The sequence below is a fragment of the Coenobita brevimanus genome, chromosome 103 (genome assembly GCF_032717465.1).
Source record: "Coenobita brevimanus isolate Jiangsu-jjx chromosome 103, ASM3271746v2, whole genome shotgun sequence".
In the NCBI taxonomy this organism is placed as follows: domain Eukaryota; kingdom Metazoa; phylum Arthropoda; class Malacostraca; order Decapoda; family Coenobitidae; genus Coenobita; species Coenobita brevimanus.
In genome coordinates, this window is record NC_137056.1 from 30,554,005 (window position 1) to 30,571,592 (window position 17,588).

Genomic DNA, 17,588 nt, shown 5'->3' on the forward strand with positions numbered 1-17,588 from the left:
TTCAATGCTACAAATATTCCCATTTCCAAAAGTATTGAAATTTTCAGCATCTCGCTTAACAATGCCCTCTGCTGGACCTCTCATGTTAGATCACTTGCTAAACCGCCTCAAAGAAACTTGGATTATTGTACAGATTCGATAACTTCTTCACTGACGAGCAGTTAATTATAATTTGTAAGTCATGTGCGCACTCAGTGTGAATACTGCTCACCCTTGTGGAATGGATGTGGAGAGGTTGCATTAAAACAAGTAGACAAAATTCAGAACAAAGCTGTTAGAATTATTAATAACCCTGCTATTGCTAATAAACTACCTCCCCTATAAGTAAAAAGGAATGTTGCCTCCCTCGTGTTATTTTACAGATATTTCTATAGCAAATGCTCAGACGAAGTTGCGTCCATGGTGCCACCTCTCCATGCCTTCCCTCATGCTACACGGGCAGCTGGCAGTGCTCATGACTAGAATGTCACTCAGCCATACTGCAGAACTTCTGCCCATCAGAATTCTTTCATTCCTGCATCTCTCTGGAACTCGCTTCCTCAAAGTTGTTTCGCTTCAAACTTCAACCTACTGCTGTTCAAGTCTAACTGTTACAGATATTTTATGATCAGAGGACACCAGTAATCTAGTGCATGGATTTTTTTTTTTTTTTTATCCATTTGTTTATCCTTCCTCTGTTCTGTTATTTAAAAAAAAAAAAATCATAAACGGATATTAAAATATCATTGATGGCATGTGATGGCAACCCCCCATTTCAGTGGTCCTATATTATTTAATTTCTTCTACATTTAGTGCAAGTTAGGCTCTTAATACATAGTTTGTTCAGACTGTTAATTACCCCTAGTGGGTATCTTGACTCATTCAGTCTCTATGTGGGCAGAAATTTAAAGTTGAGTAAATACTGGGACTCAACATTTTGCTCACTCCCTGCACCCATGCACACCACAAGACCTGTGTTGCCAAGGTCTGAGAATGCTGTGGTGTTGCCCCCTCAGACCCTTCAAAGCAATTACAGTACTGTACCTTACTTTATCTAACCTAACCAAACAACAAGTAGTCTAAATTGTGTTATTTTAAGCATTAGTCCTTGTGCGTTTGCTTTGAAAACAAATCTCTCGTGAAAAAACTTAAACACTGGACTGTCTCGTGCGCATGACGTGAAGGGAGTGAGCAAAATGTTGAGTCCCAGTATTTACTTAACATTAAATTTCTGCCCACATAGAGACTGAATGAGTCAAGAGACCTACTAGGCATAATTTACTGTCTTAACAAACTATGCATTAAGAACCAAACATGCACTAAATGTAGCAGAAATTAAATAATATAGGACCACTGAAATGGCGGGTTGCCATCACATGCCATCAATGATATATTAATTTCTGTTTATGATAAATGTAAACAATTCACGCTACGTTACATATACGTGTTCTGTTTGTATTATTTATATTATGGTATATAACATTACCATGATTCACAGTTTCACACAACAGTGTAGATATTTAACAAAGAAAAATGTGCTTTTTAAACAGTGCGGGGATGTGTTTGTCCCAATGGTGGTGATATACTACCAGAATACTAGCTTTGAAAGCACCTCATTGCTTTATGTGTGTATGTGTGTATTTACAGTGCTTAGTTGTATTTACGTAGTTGTGATGTACAGGAAATGAGCTATGCTCAAGGGGTTCTATCTCTGTTTCTCAGTAAGTCAAATTTTGCTTTAAACTCATTTATGTTTTTAGACTGGATGATCTCTGTGTCCAGACTATTCCACAGGTCTGTGCATCTATAAGAAAAACTACTTCTTGAAGCAGCTTGGCTTCTTCAGTTTCATTCTGTGTCCTCTTGTTACTCTCATATCTCATACAAACAGATCTTCTCGGTCAGTTTTATCTACTCCCATCATGACCCTGAACACTGCAATTGTGTTGCCTCTCTCCCTCCTTTCCTCTAAGGAAGGCAAATCCAGCTTTTCCAGCCTCTTTCTATATGACAGATCTACCAGGCTGTGGACCTTCTTGTTTGCTGTTCTTTGTATTCTCTCAGTCTTGTTTATATCTTTCTATTTGTGTGGGGACCACATTACTGCTGCATATTCTAACCTGGGGCAGATCATGGCCACTATCAATATTTTCATTATCTCATCCATGTAATGAAATGCTACTCTTATGTTAGTCAAGAGTTTATACGTCTCTCTAACTGTCTCGTTAATGTGTTTTTCAGGTGACAAACTATCCTGGACCAGCACTCCCAAATCTTTCTTTTCTCTCGCTTTTATGATTGGTTCATTACCCATCAGATAATTCAGTGATGGCCTCTTGGTACTTTTACCCATTTCCAATATTTTACAATTTTTTGCGTTGAATTTCATTTCCCACATCCAGCTCCAATCATGTATCCTATCCAGATCCTCCTGCAGCATTTTACAGTCTTCCTCAACTTCTGCTTTTCTCAAGATCTTTGTATCCTCAGCAAACAGACATGCATAACTGTTCATTCTGCCTACCATATCATTTGCATAAATCAGGAACATTACTGGCGCTAACACCGAGCCCTGTGGGACTCCACTTGTTACTTTCCTCCAACCAGACATCCTGTTCTTTATTACTGTCCTTATTTGTCTTTCTCTCTAAAAGTCTCTCATCCACTCCAGGAGGTTTCCCTTCAGTCCTCCTATATGCTCCAATTTCCACAATAGTCACGTATGGGGTACCTTGTCGAAGACCTTCTCCAAATCTAAATACACACAATCCACCCAACTGTCTCTCTTCTGTAGCACGTCAATCACTCTTGAGTAGAAGCGCAACAGGTTGAAAACACTTGCCCTTCCACCTCTGAATCCAAACTGACTTTCAGCCAAAATGTTCATCTCTTCCAGATATTTTATCCATCTATCTTTCAAGATTCTCTCACACAATTATGTGACCCTGCTGGTGAGGGACACTGGTCTCTAATTCAGGGGTTTCCTCCCTTCTAAATTGGTACCACATTTGCCCTCATCCATTCCCAAGGCACTTTCCCCTCTTCCAGAGAACACACAATTAAACTGTGAATCTTATCCGCCAGTTGTTCTCTGCATTCCTTCAGTACCCAATTAGAGATTCCATCTGGTCCTGGGGCTTTCCTTACATCTCGATTTTCCAGTTATTTATACACTTCCTGCACTTCCACTTTTATATCTTTTATCACTACATTTCTAGTCACTCCCTCCCTTTCCACAAACTCCCTTTCATTAGTGAAAACTGATTGGAAACATTTGTTCATTATTTCAGCTTGCATTGCAGCATATTTATAGTCTTCTCCATCTACTTTCAGTTTGGCGATTCCTTCCTTTTGTTTCAGTTTACCACTGACAAATCTATAAAACAGTTTGGGATCATGCTTACATTTGTCTATTATACCTTTTTCAAAGTTCCTTTCTTCCTCTCTATGTATTCTTGTATATTAATTTCTAGTCTTTTATATTCTTCCTTTGTTCTGTTATTACTTGTCTTTCTTCAGTTGTTCCATGCCATGTCCCTCTCTTTTTTTGCTATCATACACCTTTTATTAAACTACTCATTCTTCCTGTTTTCTTTCCCTCTTACTCTTGGCACATATTTTTTCACTCCTGAATCATAGAGGTCTAGAAAGATATCCCACTTCCTCTGTATCTCTCTTATTTCTCTGAATTTTCTCCATTCTGCATTTTCAAAAAATTTTCTCAATCCTGTAAAGTTTGCTTTCCCAAAGTTGTATCTTCCCTGCCCATAAACCTCGTCTCTTGGCATGTTCCCTATTATCATCTGGAACTCATTGACCAAATGATCACCTTTTCCTATAAGACACATATATTTCAAAGATTCACTTATGTCGGGTTCTTTGGTTAGCAGTAAATCAAGTCTTGCTGGTGTATCCTCACCTCGGAATCCTGTCTGTTCTTTGACCCACTGCGTCATGACATTATTCATTGTTATATTTAACAATATAGTGCCCCATGAATCTTCACTGCTTTCTGAGTCCCATTCCTCCCAGTTCACCACTTTACAATTAAAGTCTCCCATTAAAATAATATTGTGGGTTTTCTCAATCACTTTCTGTAAATAACTAGCCATCTCTGACAGCATCTCCTGGTGTCCATCGTCATTTCATGCTCTTATCTTAGGGGGAACATACACTACTGCCATATCTCCCTTGCTATTCTCTTCAGTTTCTAATTTCATATATATCACTTCAGCCCTACCCTCTCCCATTTCCACAGTATCTACATTTATGTTGTTCTTCACTGCTATCATCACTTCTCCTCCCATTTTTTCTGTCCCATCTCCACAGTTTGTGTTTAACATTTCCCATATGGACATCAGTATCCTCTCTTGACTTGGTCTTTACAAAGCACATAACATCAGGTTCTTGCACCTTCAAGAAATCGTTGATTTCAAACCTTGCTGATATTAAACCGTCAACATTAGTATATGCCACTTTCAAATTTTTGTTGTTGTTTTTTATACCCTCTCCTCTCCTTCTCTCTGATGGTACCACTTCCTCAATTTCTGATCCATAACTTTCCAATAAAACACTGCCGTCTCTTCCTCCATTCTCTGTTCGTTTTTTGCTTTTGCTTCCTTTACTAACTCCTTTATTTTAGCTCTTGCTTCCTCATTTCTATCTCTCCACATCCAAACGTTCTTGAACCCCTCCTTGCTGATAATTTCCATGTTCTGTTGATGATTTCAGTTACCATTACCTGGAACTTAAATTTTACCTTCAATGGCCTCGCCCTTCCATCGTCGTACTTTCCTAACCTAAACACTTCTTCAGTCTCTTCTTGAGCTTCATTGTTACCCTCCATAACTACTGGTATTATTTCTTTAACCTTACTCAGTTCTTCTCTTTCTCATTCTGATCTTACTGTCATATGTTTTTCTTTTACTCCTGAAATTATTACACATTTTTTCTTACCTGCTACATCCCTGACTAACAATTCTCTACTTCTCAGTACCCTAACAACTTCTTTCTCCATCTTTTCCTTACTTTGTTGTTCTATAATCTCTTTCAAGTTTACGTTTCCTTCCTCCTGAATTTTCTTCTACCCTTTATGTTGCTCCTTGATTTCCTTAATATGCTCATTTTGCATCCTTGATTTGGATTCATACTCATCTAGTTTATTTTTCAGCCTGTCCCTTTCTTCATCCAACCTCTTATTCTCCCTCGTGAGCTGTTTTATTTCATTTGAGGTAGATTCATTACTCACTTTTAATTCTGTGACTTCTCTTTCTTGTTCATCACTGCATGTGCAAACTTTTTCCAGTTTATTCTATAGAACTTTGATTTCTTGCTCTAAGATCTGTTCCTGTAAGTCTCTAACTACTTCCCATACCTTTTTTAACTCCTGGACATTCCTCTCCGCAGTTTTCTCTACTCCTGCTACTCTTGTTTGGTTCACCTTAGTACAGTACTTTCATTTCCCACATCATCTTTGGAGAAGCCCTCAAATTCCCCCTCACCAGTTGTAAACAAAGCACCAATCCTCTCTGCCATGATGCAACCATATGGCAACTTTCTATTTCCATTATATCTTGTACTCTTTATGACCGAAACCTGCGTTTTGTTTAACTATTGTCCAACAAGACCACCACTCACGCACTTATTCACCTAATCACAATAGGCTGGTTTCCTTTTCACCGCTGGTTCAGCGATTATTTCCCCACGATCCAGGAAGAGCTCCATCTCTGTCGGCGACCTGTGTGTCTGTGTGTGTGTGTGTGTGTGTGTGTGTGAAAGGGAGAGAGAGAGTGAGAGAGAGAGAGAGAGAGAGAATCACTATGCAAATGGCAGTGTAGCAATGTGTCTGTAACTGTGTAAATGCAGGATGAAACAAAAGGTTTTTACAGGTGCATTGAGTGTGGTGGGATGGTGAAAGACCACAGTTCTGGGCAGGTGGCACACCAAAGGCAAGGCTGCACACTTCTCACTATACAGTACATGTGAATGTTAATGCAGGTTTCACATCACTAATACTGTACATATATCTGTGCCACAGTTTCTCCTACTTTCTTTACAATGACCCATTGCAGACAGGCTTAGCAGCTGATTAGCCATTTATACACCAGAATGCTTTCTCTCACAGCACTTTTCTTAACACACATCACACAATGGACACATTAGATTTTAGGGTGTTCACAAATCATTACTTCTAGGTAATAAATTCACATCTTATACTGCATAATAATGAATGGCACATCATATAAATGGCCAGGGTATCTCATGTCTCACCTGAACAGGAGTCTGATGCAGACAGATGGTGCCCAGGGAGTTTAGGAGTGATGCTATCACACTCCCATCAAAATGCACGCCCATGTTGTTTGGCACCTTTTCACAGAACAACAACCTGTGACCAGTGTGGCATTTATATTGCAAGCAAATTGGTGAACCAATAATGGAGCTATTGAAGTGAAAGCACATATATATTGTGTCTGTAAACGCAGGTTTTTTCCCAATTTTAAAGAAGTGCCACATCGGAATATACATCCCTCAGGGTGTTAATAAAATCAAATGGAGAAAACAAGGTTACAATGATAGAGATTTCTTTTGACAGAAATGTTAGGCACAATGGAGTTCTAATTTCCCTTCTCCCTTAGCTTTAGTGGTGTTTTGGTGAACCACTTACCACCAGTGTGCTTGAGGTGACAAGTAATAGTGGGTTTGTTGCATTTCTTCATGTAATTCTGCAACTTCCTGATGGAAGAAATTTTTTTTTTTTGACTCCTCAGAAATCAGAGTTGGTGAGTGTATGTAAGAAATGAAATCTAAAGCTAAGAGTGAAGTTTTGGTCTTTGAGAGAAGTGAAATCACAGAAAGCACAGTGAGGCTGGATGATCAGGAAATGGTGAAAGTGAGTGCCTTCAGGTATTTAGGTAGTATGATGAGTACGGATGGAAGTTAGAAGATGAAGTACATGAAAAGCGTGCAGCAGGGAAGAAAGGTTGTTGGTTCACTGAAAGCAGTGATAAGGAATAGAGAAGTGACCTTAAATGTGAAAAATTGCTGCATTACAATACCGAAGTTGAGAGAATAGTGGAACTTAGTTATCTGCGAAGAGCATGTAGAGTTACATGGAGAGACAGACAAACTACTGAGGAAGTGAAGGAGCATTGTAGTGTTGATGTGGGTGTGATAGAAAGCATTAAGCTGGTTTGGCCATGTGGAGAGGATGGATAATGAGAGACTGGCTAGGAAAGTGTATGTGAGGTGGAGGAGGGAGGGGGAGGGGAAGACTAAGGAAGAGATGGTGGGATGGAGTGGAGATACTGTATATGAGACAGGGAGTTTGAGTTGGTGGAAGGGCAGCCAAATGACAGGGGACAGGGTAACTTGGAGGTGATTTATTTGTAACCACCCCTTACAGGATTAAGGCATCTAGCTATATGTAGTTGGATGGATAGAAAATCTTGTTGATTACAGTGTCGTGCTACATTAGCCACAACTTTAAATGTTGCTGTAGTTACCTAAAGCAGGTGTAGTTGACATAAGTGTATTACTTCCTTGTTTTCCTCACTTTGGTTAGATGGCTTTCTCAGCTCCCACATGGTGGTTATTTCACTTTGACAGGGATGTGAATGTTGCTGTCAAAACTGGAGCCACTAGACTTCAAACAGTAACCTAGTGTAGATCCCTAGAACTTACATATGTGTATCCTGGCACATGTCTGCTCACCCAGAATGTATATATACATACAACCACTGCAAAAAACCTTGATACTTTCCTGTATTTAGCTAGAAAACTTCAGCATGACATATCAGAACAGGAATACAGTACATCCTTCAACTTTGCGAATTTTAACTTTGTGATTCACCAATTTTGCGAGGTAGTTTCAAAAGTCATGTATTTTTTAACATTTATGACCTTTGTGAGTGATTACACACTTTGCGAGGTCGAGTGGTGGGAGAGTCATCTTCCCACACTACTTTGCCACGCGGAGTAGTGACGTCACGGTTCACTGGGCTTACTGCGCCTCCTAGTTCAGTGGTTTGCCGCCCCACCATGTTTGTTTGCACCTGTTCCCAATCAAGGTCACTGACCCTCACAATTTCGTGGTGCTCCTCGCAATATCCTAGCAGTCTAACCTTGCACGAGTGTTATCATGGTGCCAAAGGGTAAGAAGAACAAGAAAATAAATTTGGAGACAAAATTGAAAATGATTAAAAGGAAAAAGCTAGTAAAGGTAACTTTGCTATTGGTCGGGAGTTTGGTGTTGGTGAATTGACGGTGAGGATGATTTTAAGGAACAGTGAATAAATCAAGCAAGCAGCAAAGAACGTAGGCCCCACGGGGCCACAGTAGCCATACCCAAGCCTCGCCCCGCCACCAGTCCCGTACACCACGCCAGTCTTTGCATCAGTGTAAATGCTTTTTTTTTTTTAATGTTTCTTACCTATGATGTTTTCTTATTAATATTACTGTACAGTACATCTGTTCATGCTTGTTTCATTTATCATTGTAAAATTAAGAGGTAGAGTCAAGAGAAAGAGTGGGAAAAGTGCTTACCTAGGGGTGATGTTGACCAATTTGCCTATAATTCATATATTTAATTGTTTCAATTTTGCAAATTTTGATTTTTTGAGGGTTTTTGTCGACCATATTCTTGCAAAATTGGAGGAAGAACTGTATAACAAAATTCATTCATTCATTCATTGCCAGACGCCATGTATCCCAGACAGGGTGGCCAAGGGCTTAGAGTTAGTTGTTTTACAGGGAGGGGCACTAATCCTCCACCAACCCCACTTGACGTAGGGATGCCAACAGCATCTGGTGTTCCCAGGCGGTCACCCATCCAAGTACTAACCAGACCCAACGTTGCTTAACTTCGCTGATCGAACGGGAAGCGGTGTACTCAACGTGGTATGGCCGTTGGCACGTAATAAACATCTGAATTTCTTCTGTTTTAATATCTAGTGACATCTCCTTTAGCTTTTATGACCACCTGGAGTCGTCTTGGCATTGATGCTACGAGGTCCTTGAAGTAATCAGTGTCCATGTCAAATAGCCACATGTTCTTCAGCGAGTTGATGAGACAAGGAACAGAACTTGTGTCATAGTTTGGAAGCTTCCTCTTCATGTATGACCAACAGTTCTCTATTGGATTCAGGTCAGGTGAGTTTCCTGGCCACTCCAAAACCTGCACTCCACCGTCTTGAAGGAATTTCTTCACTTTCTTGGCTGTGTGGCATGGTGCACCATCCTGCATAAAAAATGAGCACCTGTGGATTTCATAAAAAGGGAGCATTTGTTCACGGAAAACCTCAATGTAGCGATCAGCATTCATTGTTACATTTCTTGGTAAGAAGCAGAGGCCTCCTTGCCCAAGTTGACCACTGAAACATCCCCAGATCGTTACATGATCAGGGTGTTTAACTGTTTTTTCAATGAACCTGCTGTCATAGTGGCTGACCCCAAGTGGCCTCCTCACCCGCCCTTGATGCACTGTTATGCAACGAAAGGCGGACTCATCACTCCACAGAACTTTGGATCAGTCTTCAAAAGTCCAATGCTGAAATTTCTTGGCAAATTTCAGTTGCTTCTTCTTCATCCTTTCAGTCAGAAGAGGTTTCTTGGCACGAGAGTGTGAAGGGAGACCGAGGTCCTTCTGCAACCGATGTTGGATGGTTCTCCTGTCACACTTCCAAGAACATTAGGATGCGCTCTCTTAAGTTCAGCTGCAGACAGTCGTGGGTTCTTGAGTACTTCTCGCCTTAGAAGCTTGTCAGTTACATTTGTTGTTTTCCTAGGTTGTCCTTGGATGTGTTTCCTGACGAGAAGCTGTGAGTCAGGGTTGGCAGCAGCTGCAGATTTTAGGCGCTTGATGGTTGCAACTCCATGTCCTTTACGCCTGGCTATTTCTTCTAAAGTGACGTTTTCACCTATCAGAGTTAATATTTTTGACTTTTCTACATCAGTCAAGTACTTTCCAGGCATCTTGGAATATGTCAGGTGAAAATATCATGCTAGGAAGACATAGGGAAGAAACTGAGACTTTAAGCTGCAAGAGCATCAACAGCATACATCCTCCCCTAACGAAAGCTCTGTGAGCACTGGCCAGTTTCCCGCCTCAGTGAGTCTGGGAGAGTCCAGGGTGTTGCCAGATGTACATTAACAGCCAGATTAACTCAGGAGACGGTTGGAGCTAATCCTACCTTATATATGATTTTCATAGGTCTTAGAGGGGTGATGGGATCATGGTTTTTTGCGGAGGGTGTTACATGGTGTGGAGGTTTGGTGGTTTCGCAAACATGTTTGTACTTAAAAAACTCTTTCAAGTGGTGGAACTGACATTTATGGGTGGTAAGTACAGAATCTATGCACAAATTGCAATTATCTTTCACCTCTCTTGTGGAGAACCAGGGGACAGATTTGGAAATTTTTAAGTACACTCAACCCTCAGCTATCACTCCCAATTGGTCCCACTATGGCTGCGCTATAGCCTAAACCGTGATAGCCGAATTGAAGAACTTATGTTAATAATTCTAATTGGTGCCATGACCTCAATATTTACCCCTAAGATACCTTTTTTGTACCACATATTAATATATAATAGTCTAAAAATGAGCATGTTTTATGATGTGATCACGATTCTTATAAATACCGCTCACAGTTGATTCATTGATGTTATGTTTCTTCCCCACACTTCGCTTGGTCTCACCATTCTCTATAAGTTTCACATTTCCAGTTTATCTGCATAACATAGGTTCTTCCTCTTCTTTATTTCCCTGCCAGGTGCCGCAGCATTATGTTGGGTGATGGTAGGGAGACGGGGAGGGGGTACGTTGGCCATGGTCATATCATAAAAAAGGTTATTGTTCTCGCTATCACTGTTCACGGTCTGAGGGCGTGCACTTGAATGGTTTGGCGGGCAGGAGACTCGGTCAGGCGGCCAATCAGTGCTCGGCTGGCGCTGATGTCACACGACCAATCACAGAGTGAAGCTTTTGTTGGCTGGGTGGAGCACTGGAGCCTGGCCTTTTTGAAATTTTCGAACATTTGCGGTGCGTGATAGCAGGCATTTAGTGCGTGATAAAGGTATTTGGGTAGTTTTTTATATAGGCGTGATAGCGAGATACGCTATAGCGGAACCCGTGATAGCCGAGGGTTGAGTGTATACAGTACTGTATACTGAACCTGTACTGTTCTGTGCCTCGTGCTGGAATTAAATATGTAGTTTAGTGAAGGTTCAGAAACTTTTACTTTCATATAAAGTTGAGGTGTCAGCAGCAGCAGCAGCAGACATCATACAATTGCTTCATGCGTTATGCAAATTTTGACTTTTGGAAAATCAGCCTTATGGGAGGTCTTACAGCGTGTTCTGCAACTGTAATTGCTGTTTAAACTTCGCCAGTGGAGTTCTTCAGGGCTCCATTCTCTCATCCACTCTTTTCACCTATACATGCATGACATTCCCACACTCCAGCTATCCACAAACATTGCCACATATACAGATGACATCACTATAACAACCACACACCACATTGCAGACACATCCTGCACACTGCAACAGGACTACCCCAGCACACTTCAGACTTGGGTTGAGGGCAACAGGCTAACCAGTCAAATCCACTACCACTTATTACTGGCAGTAAACATGAACACCAGTACTTTTTCCACATTACACTTAACAGTGTATGTGTGCCACACACACCCTCCACTAAGATCTTGGGGTGACATTTGACACTGCGCTCACCTTTAACTCCTAACCGCCAGCTGATATGTATAGCCATCATGATTTTGGGCGCGGAGCAATGCTGGTTGACGTGTATTGCAACAAGCGTCTTCCCACCACCATTTGAACTTTAACTTATCCTTACTCATCGACGGGATCACCTGGAGACGTGGGGATACTTTCATTTGAAAGAGGAGTTGGTGATTCTTATATATGTTTTAATTTTTTCTCTAGCTGTTATAGTTTGGCAGATATTAAGGTTTGAAGTAAGGGTATTTTTTTCCATCACGGATATCCCCCATAGGGAGGAGCGTGCAACATCGGAAAACCTCCGGCGTGTAAGGGTTAAGGACCATGTACACTCAAGCTGGTAAATTTTAACCCATGTACCTAGATGTTTATGTCATCTGGGCTGGTAACACTGTGGGGGAGGAGTCAGAGTAGGTGGAACATAGTAGAGCAACATGAAGTGTTAAATAGTTGGCCACTAATGTACCAATCAAAATGTTCTTGCGGATAGGACTGGTAGGATGTTTCGCATAATTGATAATGATGAGGCATGTAAAAAACACCCTTGAATGTCAATGAACGTAATATCACATGGTGTTGCTAAGAACTGATGTTGTCATATGGCATCTGTCAATCATCATGCCTTCTTCTTATGCTGTGGCCGCAACAGACATTCTTGCTTGTTTCTTGCCGACAATTCTGTCACGAAAACTTAACTTTTGAGGGTCTTGAGCCATGTTTGCTGGTGGCCTGAATTCATGCATCTGACCTGTGGTCGTAGGTGCCATTTTATGAAATCTTGTATGAATCAGTGACACACCTTCCATTATCTGACCCAATTACTGCTTCATACAAGCTGTCGCATTAAAAGCTCAATGCTGTCACTAATAGTATGCATGACTCGATTCCCTTTCACTGTTATAGGCGATAACTTTATCTAGGATCAGTTCCCCATGTCGGTAACGTCAGTTATTACTGATGAATCTTACCAAACCAAACCCAGTACCTGTTACGGAATGAGAGGAACGGGGGATACTGGGAGTGGTAGTGGATGAGGACGATGAGTGTGTTGAGGTCACAAGATGTGACAGTCCATAATTATTGCATGATCCTCTTTGCCACAGTTACTGTGTTTGTATTTAACAATGCTGAGCAGAATCCTGCATGGATGGAGTTTCTCAGTAGCCACCTGCTAATAAAGTCTCATCTACCATAATTATTACGTGATGATTGACAGATGCTGTACGACAACATTGGATCTTGGCAGCACCATGTGATGTTACGTTTATCAACATTTATGGGTGTTTTTTACATGGCTCAGCATTATCAGTTATGCAAAACATCCTACCAGACCTATCTGCAAGAACCATTCTACCAGTATATTAGTGGCCATCTACTTAACACTACATGCCGCTCTAATGTGCACCACCTACCCTGACTCCTTCCCCACACAGTGTTACCAGCTCAGTTGACACAAACATCTAGGTATGTGGGTGCAAATTTACCAGCTTGAGTGTACAAGACGTCAAGAAGAGGTGTACCCCAATAATAAATTCATTCAGGACAACTACAGGGCCAAACTTGGGCAACAAAAAGAAACCCTCACCTTACTCTACAAACAGTACATTAGATCAGTGATGTCCTGTCCCCCCCTGCATGGGCTCCCATCCTGTTAGTACCCACTACAACACCTTGCAAAGCATGCAGAATAATATTCTATGTGGATGTGGTGGGGGGCATTGGGGGGGGCACGCTGGGGTGGTTTGGCCGTGTGGAGAGGGTGAGAGACTGACGAGGAGAGTGTATGTGAGTGAGGTGGAAGGGGGGAGAGGGAGGGGGAGGCCGAGGATGAGATGGAGGGATGGAGTGGAAAGGTATATGAGAGAGGAGGGTGTGAGTTGGGAGCAGGGTAGTGAAATGGCGGGGGACAGGGTGACGTGGAGGCGATTTGTTTGTGGCCACCCCGTACGAGATTAAGGTGTCTGGCAATAGATAGATAGATAGCATCACCAACAGTTGCACCAATACCACTCCCACAGCCCACTTACACTCTGAAAATAGAGTCCTCTGTGTCAGAGATTACCTTGATATGAGGGGCACACAATTCTATGCAGCAGCCTTTGCCAGTACACAACATCCCTGTCACATAATGACAAATACACACAACACATAGGCACACAAAACAGTCACCACACAAACATTGTCAGACCCTCAACAACAATATCCCACCTCCAAGCATTCCAACATTAGCAATAAAGAAGTACCAACATATTCACTTCATGTGCAGGAAAACAGAACACCCCTATTGTAACACCATACTACAAGCCCCCCCTCTTGACATCCACCCATCAGAGGTGTCCTTAAGTAGAGATGAGCGAGCACCCAGCTAGGCTTAAAGCAGAACATCACCCAGCCCATCTCAGCTACCAGGTTGGATTTGGGTTGGGTGAAATCACAGATGCCATGTGTCCATCTTGTAGAATAGGCCTACACAACAAAGCACACATAATGGAGCACTGCACAGCATGTGCCACACTAAGATGCAGACTGAACATCAATGGTGTAGGGAACTTGTGGGATAACCCTATATGAGTGGTTGCTTACCTGCAGTCATCAGGTCTTCTCGATCACACGGACCGGGGTTGAGCAAAAACAACAACAACATCTACAGTCACTTGTGTTCAGCATGTTTAGTTTTTGTTAACAGCACTGTGTGCTGCTTATTTATTTTCTGTTACTGCAGTTGTATGTTTATCATTATAATGTGTATTGCAGTGTCACAGTACCACAGTACGAGGTCTGATTGAAAAGTATCTGACCTTTAGCTGGCAATTAGAAAAAAAAAAAAAAAAAAACACTGAATTCAGAGTTTAATCCTCTTCAAAGTATGTCCCTTGGGACTCAACACACACTGCCCAGTGGTTCTTCCATTGCTGGAAACAGTTTATAAAGTCAGTTTTTGGGACTGCCAACAAGATCTTCGTTGCATTTGTCTTTATCTCATTTGTGTCTGCAAATCTTGAACCTAGAGCAGCAGCATCAGTTTAGGAAATGGCCAAAAGTCTTAGGGAGTCATATCAGGAGAGTAGTGAGCCTGCTTGACGTATGTGATCCAATAGACAAAAAATCCTGGATGAGTTGGAATGAGGGCTGCGGTATTGTCGTGGTGGAGCTGCCAGTCCTGCATCTTTCACAACTCTCGTCTCCTGTGATGCACCACATTTTGTAGGTGATCAAGAACTCCCCTGTAGTACTCTTTATTGTTTGGCCTTCAGGAATATGCTTATAATGAACAACACCTTCATAGTCAAAAAAGCTGTCAGCACTTTTTAAGCACTTGCACTAGCCCTTAATTTGCGTGACACAAAACTTGATGCAAAATGTTGCTCGATTCACTTGGTCATCGCAGCACCAAATGAATATGTGACGAGTAGGAAGAGTACGTCTTCAAATACATTCTGCTCAGTAGTGGCTGGGCTGAGCAGCAGTACTGAACATATTCAGGCATGCACACAATGATTTAGGGTCATGATCCACTGAGTCGCATCCCTGTGGTTAAAAAAAAAAAAAAAAAAAAAAAAAAAAAAAAATGTGGTTGGATACTGTTCGATCAAACCACGTATATTTATTCTACTACTGTTGCAGTGTGCTAAATTTGTTTATTTTTAATACTTCTGTACACACAGTGTTTTTGTGTTCTTACAGTGTGTTGTTCACTATACTGCATATGTTCATTATGGTGTTCGTATGTGTAAAATAGTTGTGGTTATCGTTTATGAACATGTATCAAAAGATTAAGTCCATATTTGTAAGTTTCATCGTTTACAAAGCCTTCTAGAGCTAAACTTATGTTTATCCTGGAGAGTGTTTGTACTTGTTTTTATTATCATTTTTTCTCTGTATCCATTCCCTTCATAATTTCCTTCTAATGTCTTTAATTCAGCATCTCTTAGCTAAACTTATATCCTGGAGAATGTCTGTACTTGTTTTTATTTTCATTTTTTCTTTGTGTCCATTCCCTTCATAATTTCCTTCTGATGTCTTTAATTCAGCATCTCTTGTGCTCATATGTGTATAACTGTAGCTTTTGACTAACTTGTTTTGGCAGGCCACTGAGCAATTGGGATGAAAAACGTATAGGAAAATCAGATGCAGGCATCACCCATCTCAACTTTGAATCAAGATTTGAGAGTGGGAATCTGCGCAGAGTCATTCAGGTGAGAACATTGCATACCATAGCATGAGTAAGTAACATTAGTCTGTTGCAATCTGTTTTAACCCATTTTGCACACTTATCAATATTTTAACCCAGAACATGCTTCATATTTACAGTTTGCATTTGATTGTGAGAGAATTAGGTAAATCTCATATTTCAGGTACCATTTTTTTGCACCAGTTAATTGTTTTATTGCCATAAATTTGAACTCTTAGTCTTCAGCATATTATGTTCCTTTTCATACATGTAAAAAAAAAAAAGTTGGTATATACCATTACATACATTGAAAAAAAAAAAAAGAAAAAAAAAAGTTTTTCTTTAACCATTTGGTACTGTGATCCCTTCATTCCATTGAAAGTGTTCATAAGTTGCCTGCAACCACCACTAGGTATTGTAGGGCACTTCTCGGTACAGCTACAAACTGCAGCATTAGGTGACTGAGAACTCATTGCAACAATAAATATGACACTGCCCTCAAGGGTTCATTGACAGTGAAATTATTCATTGCCTGCTGCCATCCCAGGGAATCCCCTTCAGCCCAACTGGAGGAACCAAACAATTTGGCATTACCTGTAAATGAAGATTGCATCTTTCCATCAGGCATGTGAGAGAAGAGGATACATGTAGACTGGAATGCACGGAAATGAGATTGTTGAGATGGATGAGTAGGGTCTTACTGGATTACAAAACAGAGAATAGTGTACTCTGAGAGATTTGGCATGGAAAAGGGAAAATATCAGTGTGGTGATGCAAACCAGAAAGCTGAGATGATTCGGACTATTGAAAGGAAGGAGGAGGATGACCGGCCGAGGAGGGTCACAAGTGTGAATGTGGATTTAAGAGTACCCAGAAGCAGACTGAGGAAGACATGGTAGGAGGTTGTTCGTAGGGACCTCTGGCTAGGGGCTGAGCAGGGAAATGGTTTAAGGTTGTGACACAGAGAGAGCTGCCATTGAGTGAAAGGACCTATGCATACTTACTAGCATGATGTTTGAGCCGAAACATGTGAGGAAACAGACAAGCATTTGTAATGTCTCAAGAAGTACAATAGAAGAGCATCCATAGAGGGTAATTTTGTTGTGCTATGTAGGAGAAAAAGAAATTGTTTGTGTCATACCCGAGAGAGAGAAAAATACCTGATGGACATCAGTGATGTTCTCAGTTTGACAAAACAGTGTAAGGACAAGACATCACTCACAGTATGACTATTGATGAATGAGAGTTGATGAGCAGTAGTAGAGAAGGGTCTCAGTAACACAGTGAAACAAAAACATTTGGGGTCCAAATGCTAATTGCCCACCGGAATATATGTTGGTTAAGGTACAAGCGTAGAGTAGACTGTAGCACCAGTCGAGCAGGGCAGTACTCCCAAGGTGGATGGAAAGCTGATGACAGGGAGAGCTGGAGCTCCCGTTCCATCAGCCCTCGGGACTAGGTCCCAACCATCCCCCTTTGCTGAACTTTTTCAATGTCTCAGTAACACAGAGAGTAGACCAGCATGCTCTCCAATACAAGTTTCTCCAACTATCAACACCAAACTACATGCACAGTACACACCACACTTCCTTTTCAAAATTTTCAGAAATGGCATCGAAAAACATAGCCTCAGAGTCCCCAGGGGGGGGGGACCATAAATGCCCCCATCTTCTCCCTCTCCCGGTGACGACTCAAGGTGCC

At 41.3% G+C, this 17,588-nt stretch overlaps 1 protein-coding gene and 1 non-coding gene across 2 annotated transcripts in view; one reads left to right on the forward strand and one right to left on the reverse strand.

Moving 5' to 3' along the window:
- Positions 1-17,588, forward strand: part of LOC145415663 (cytosolic carboxypeptidase 1-like) — a 340,545-nt gene that overhangs the window by 221,186 nt on the left and 101,771 nt on the right. The window contains exons 14-16 of the mRNA XM_080284878.1: positions 6,747-6,764; positions 14,094-14,125; positions 15,804-15,912. Of these exons, the coding sequence (XP_080141004.1) occupies positions 6,747-6,764; positions 14,094-14,125; positions 15,804-15,912 (159 nt within the window). The remainder of the gene's footprint in view (positions 1-6,746; positions 6,765-14,093; positions 14,126-15,803; positions 15,913-17,588) is intronic.
- Positions 8,770-8,888, reverse strand: LOC145415792 (5S ribosomal RNA). Its single transcript, XR_013900122.1, has one exon. It is a non-coding gene; the product is annotated as a 5S ribosomal RNA (ribosomal RNA).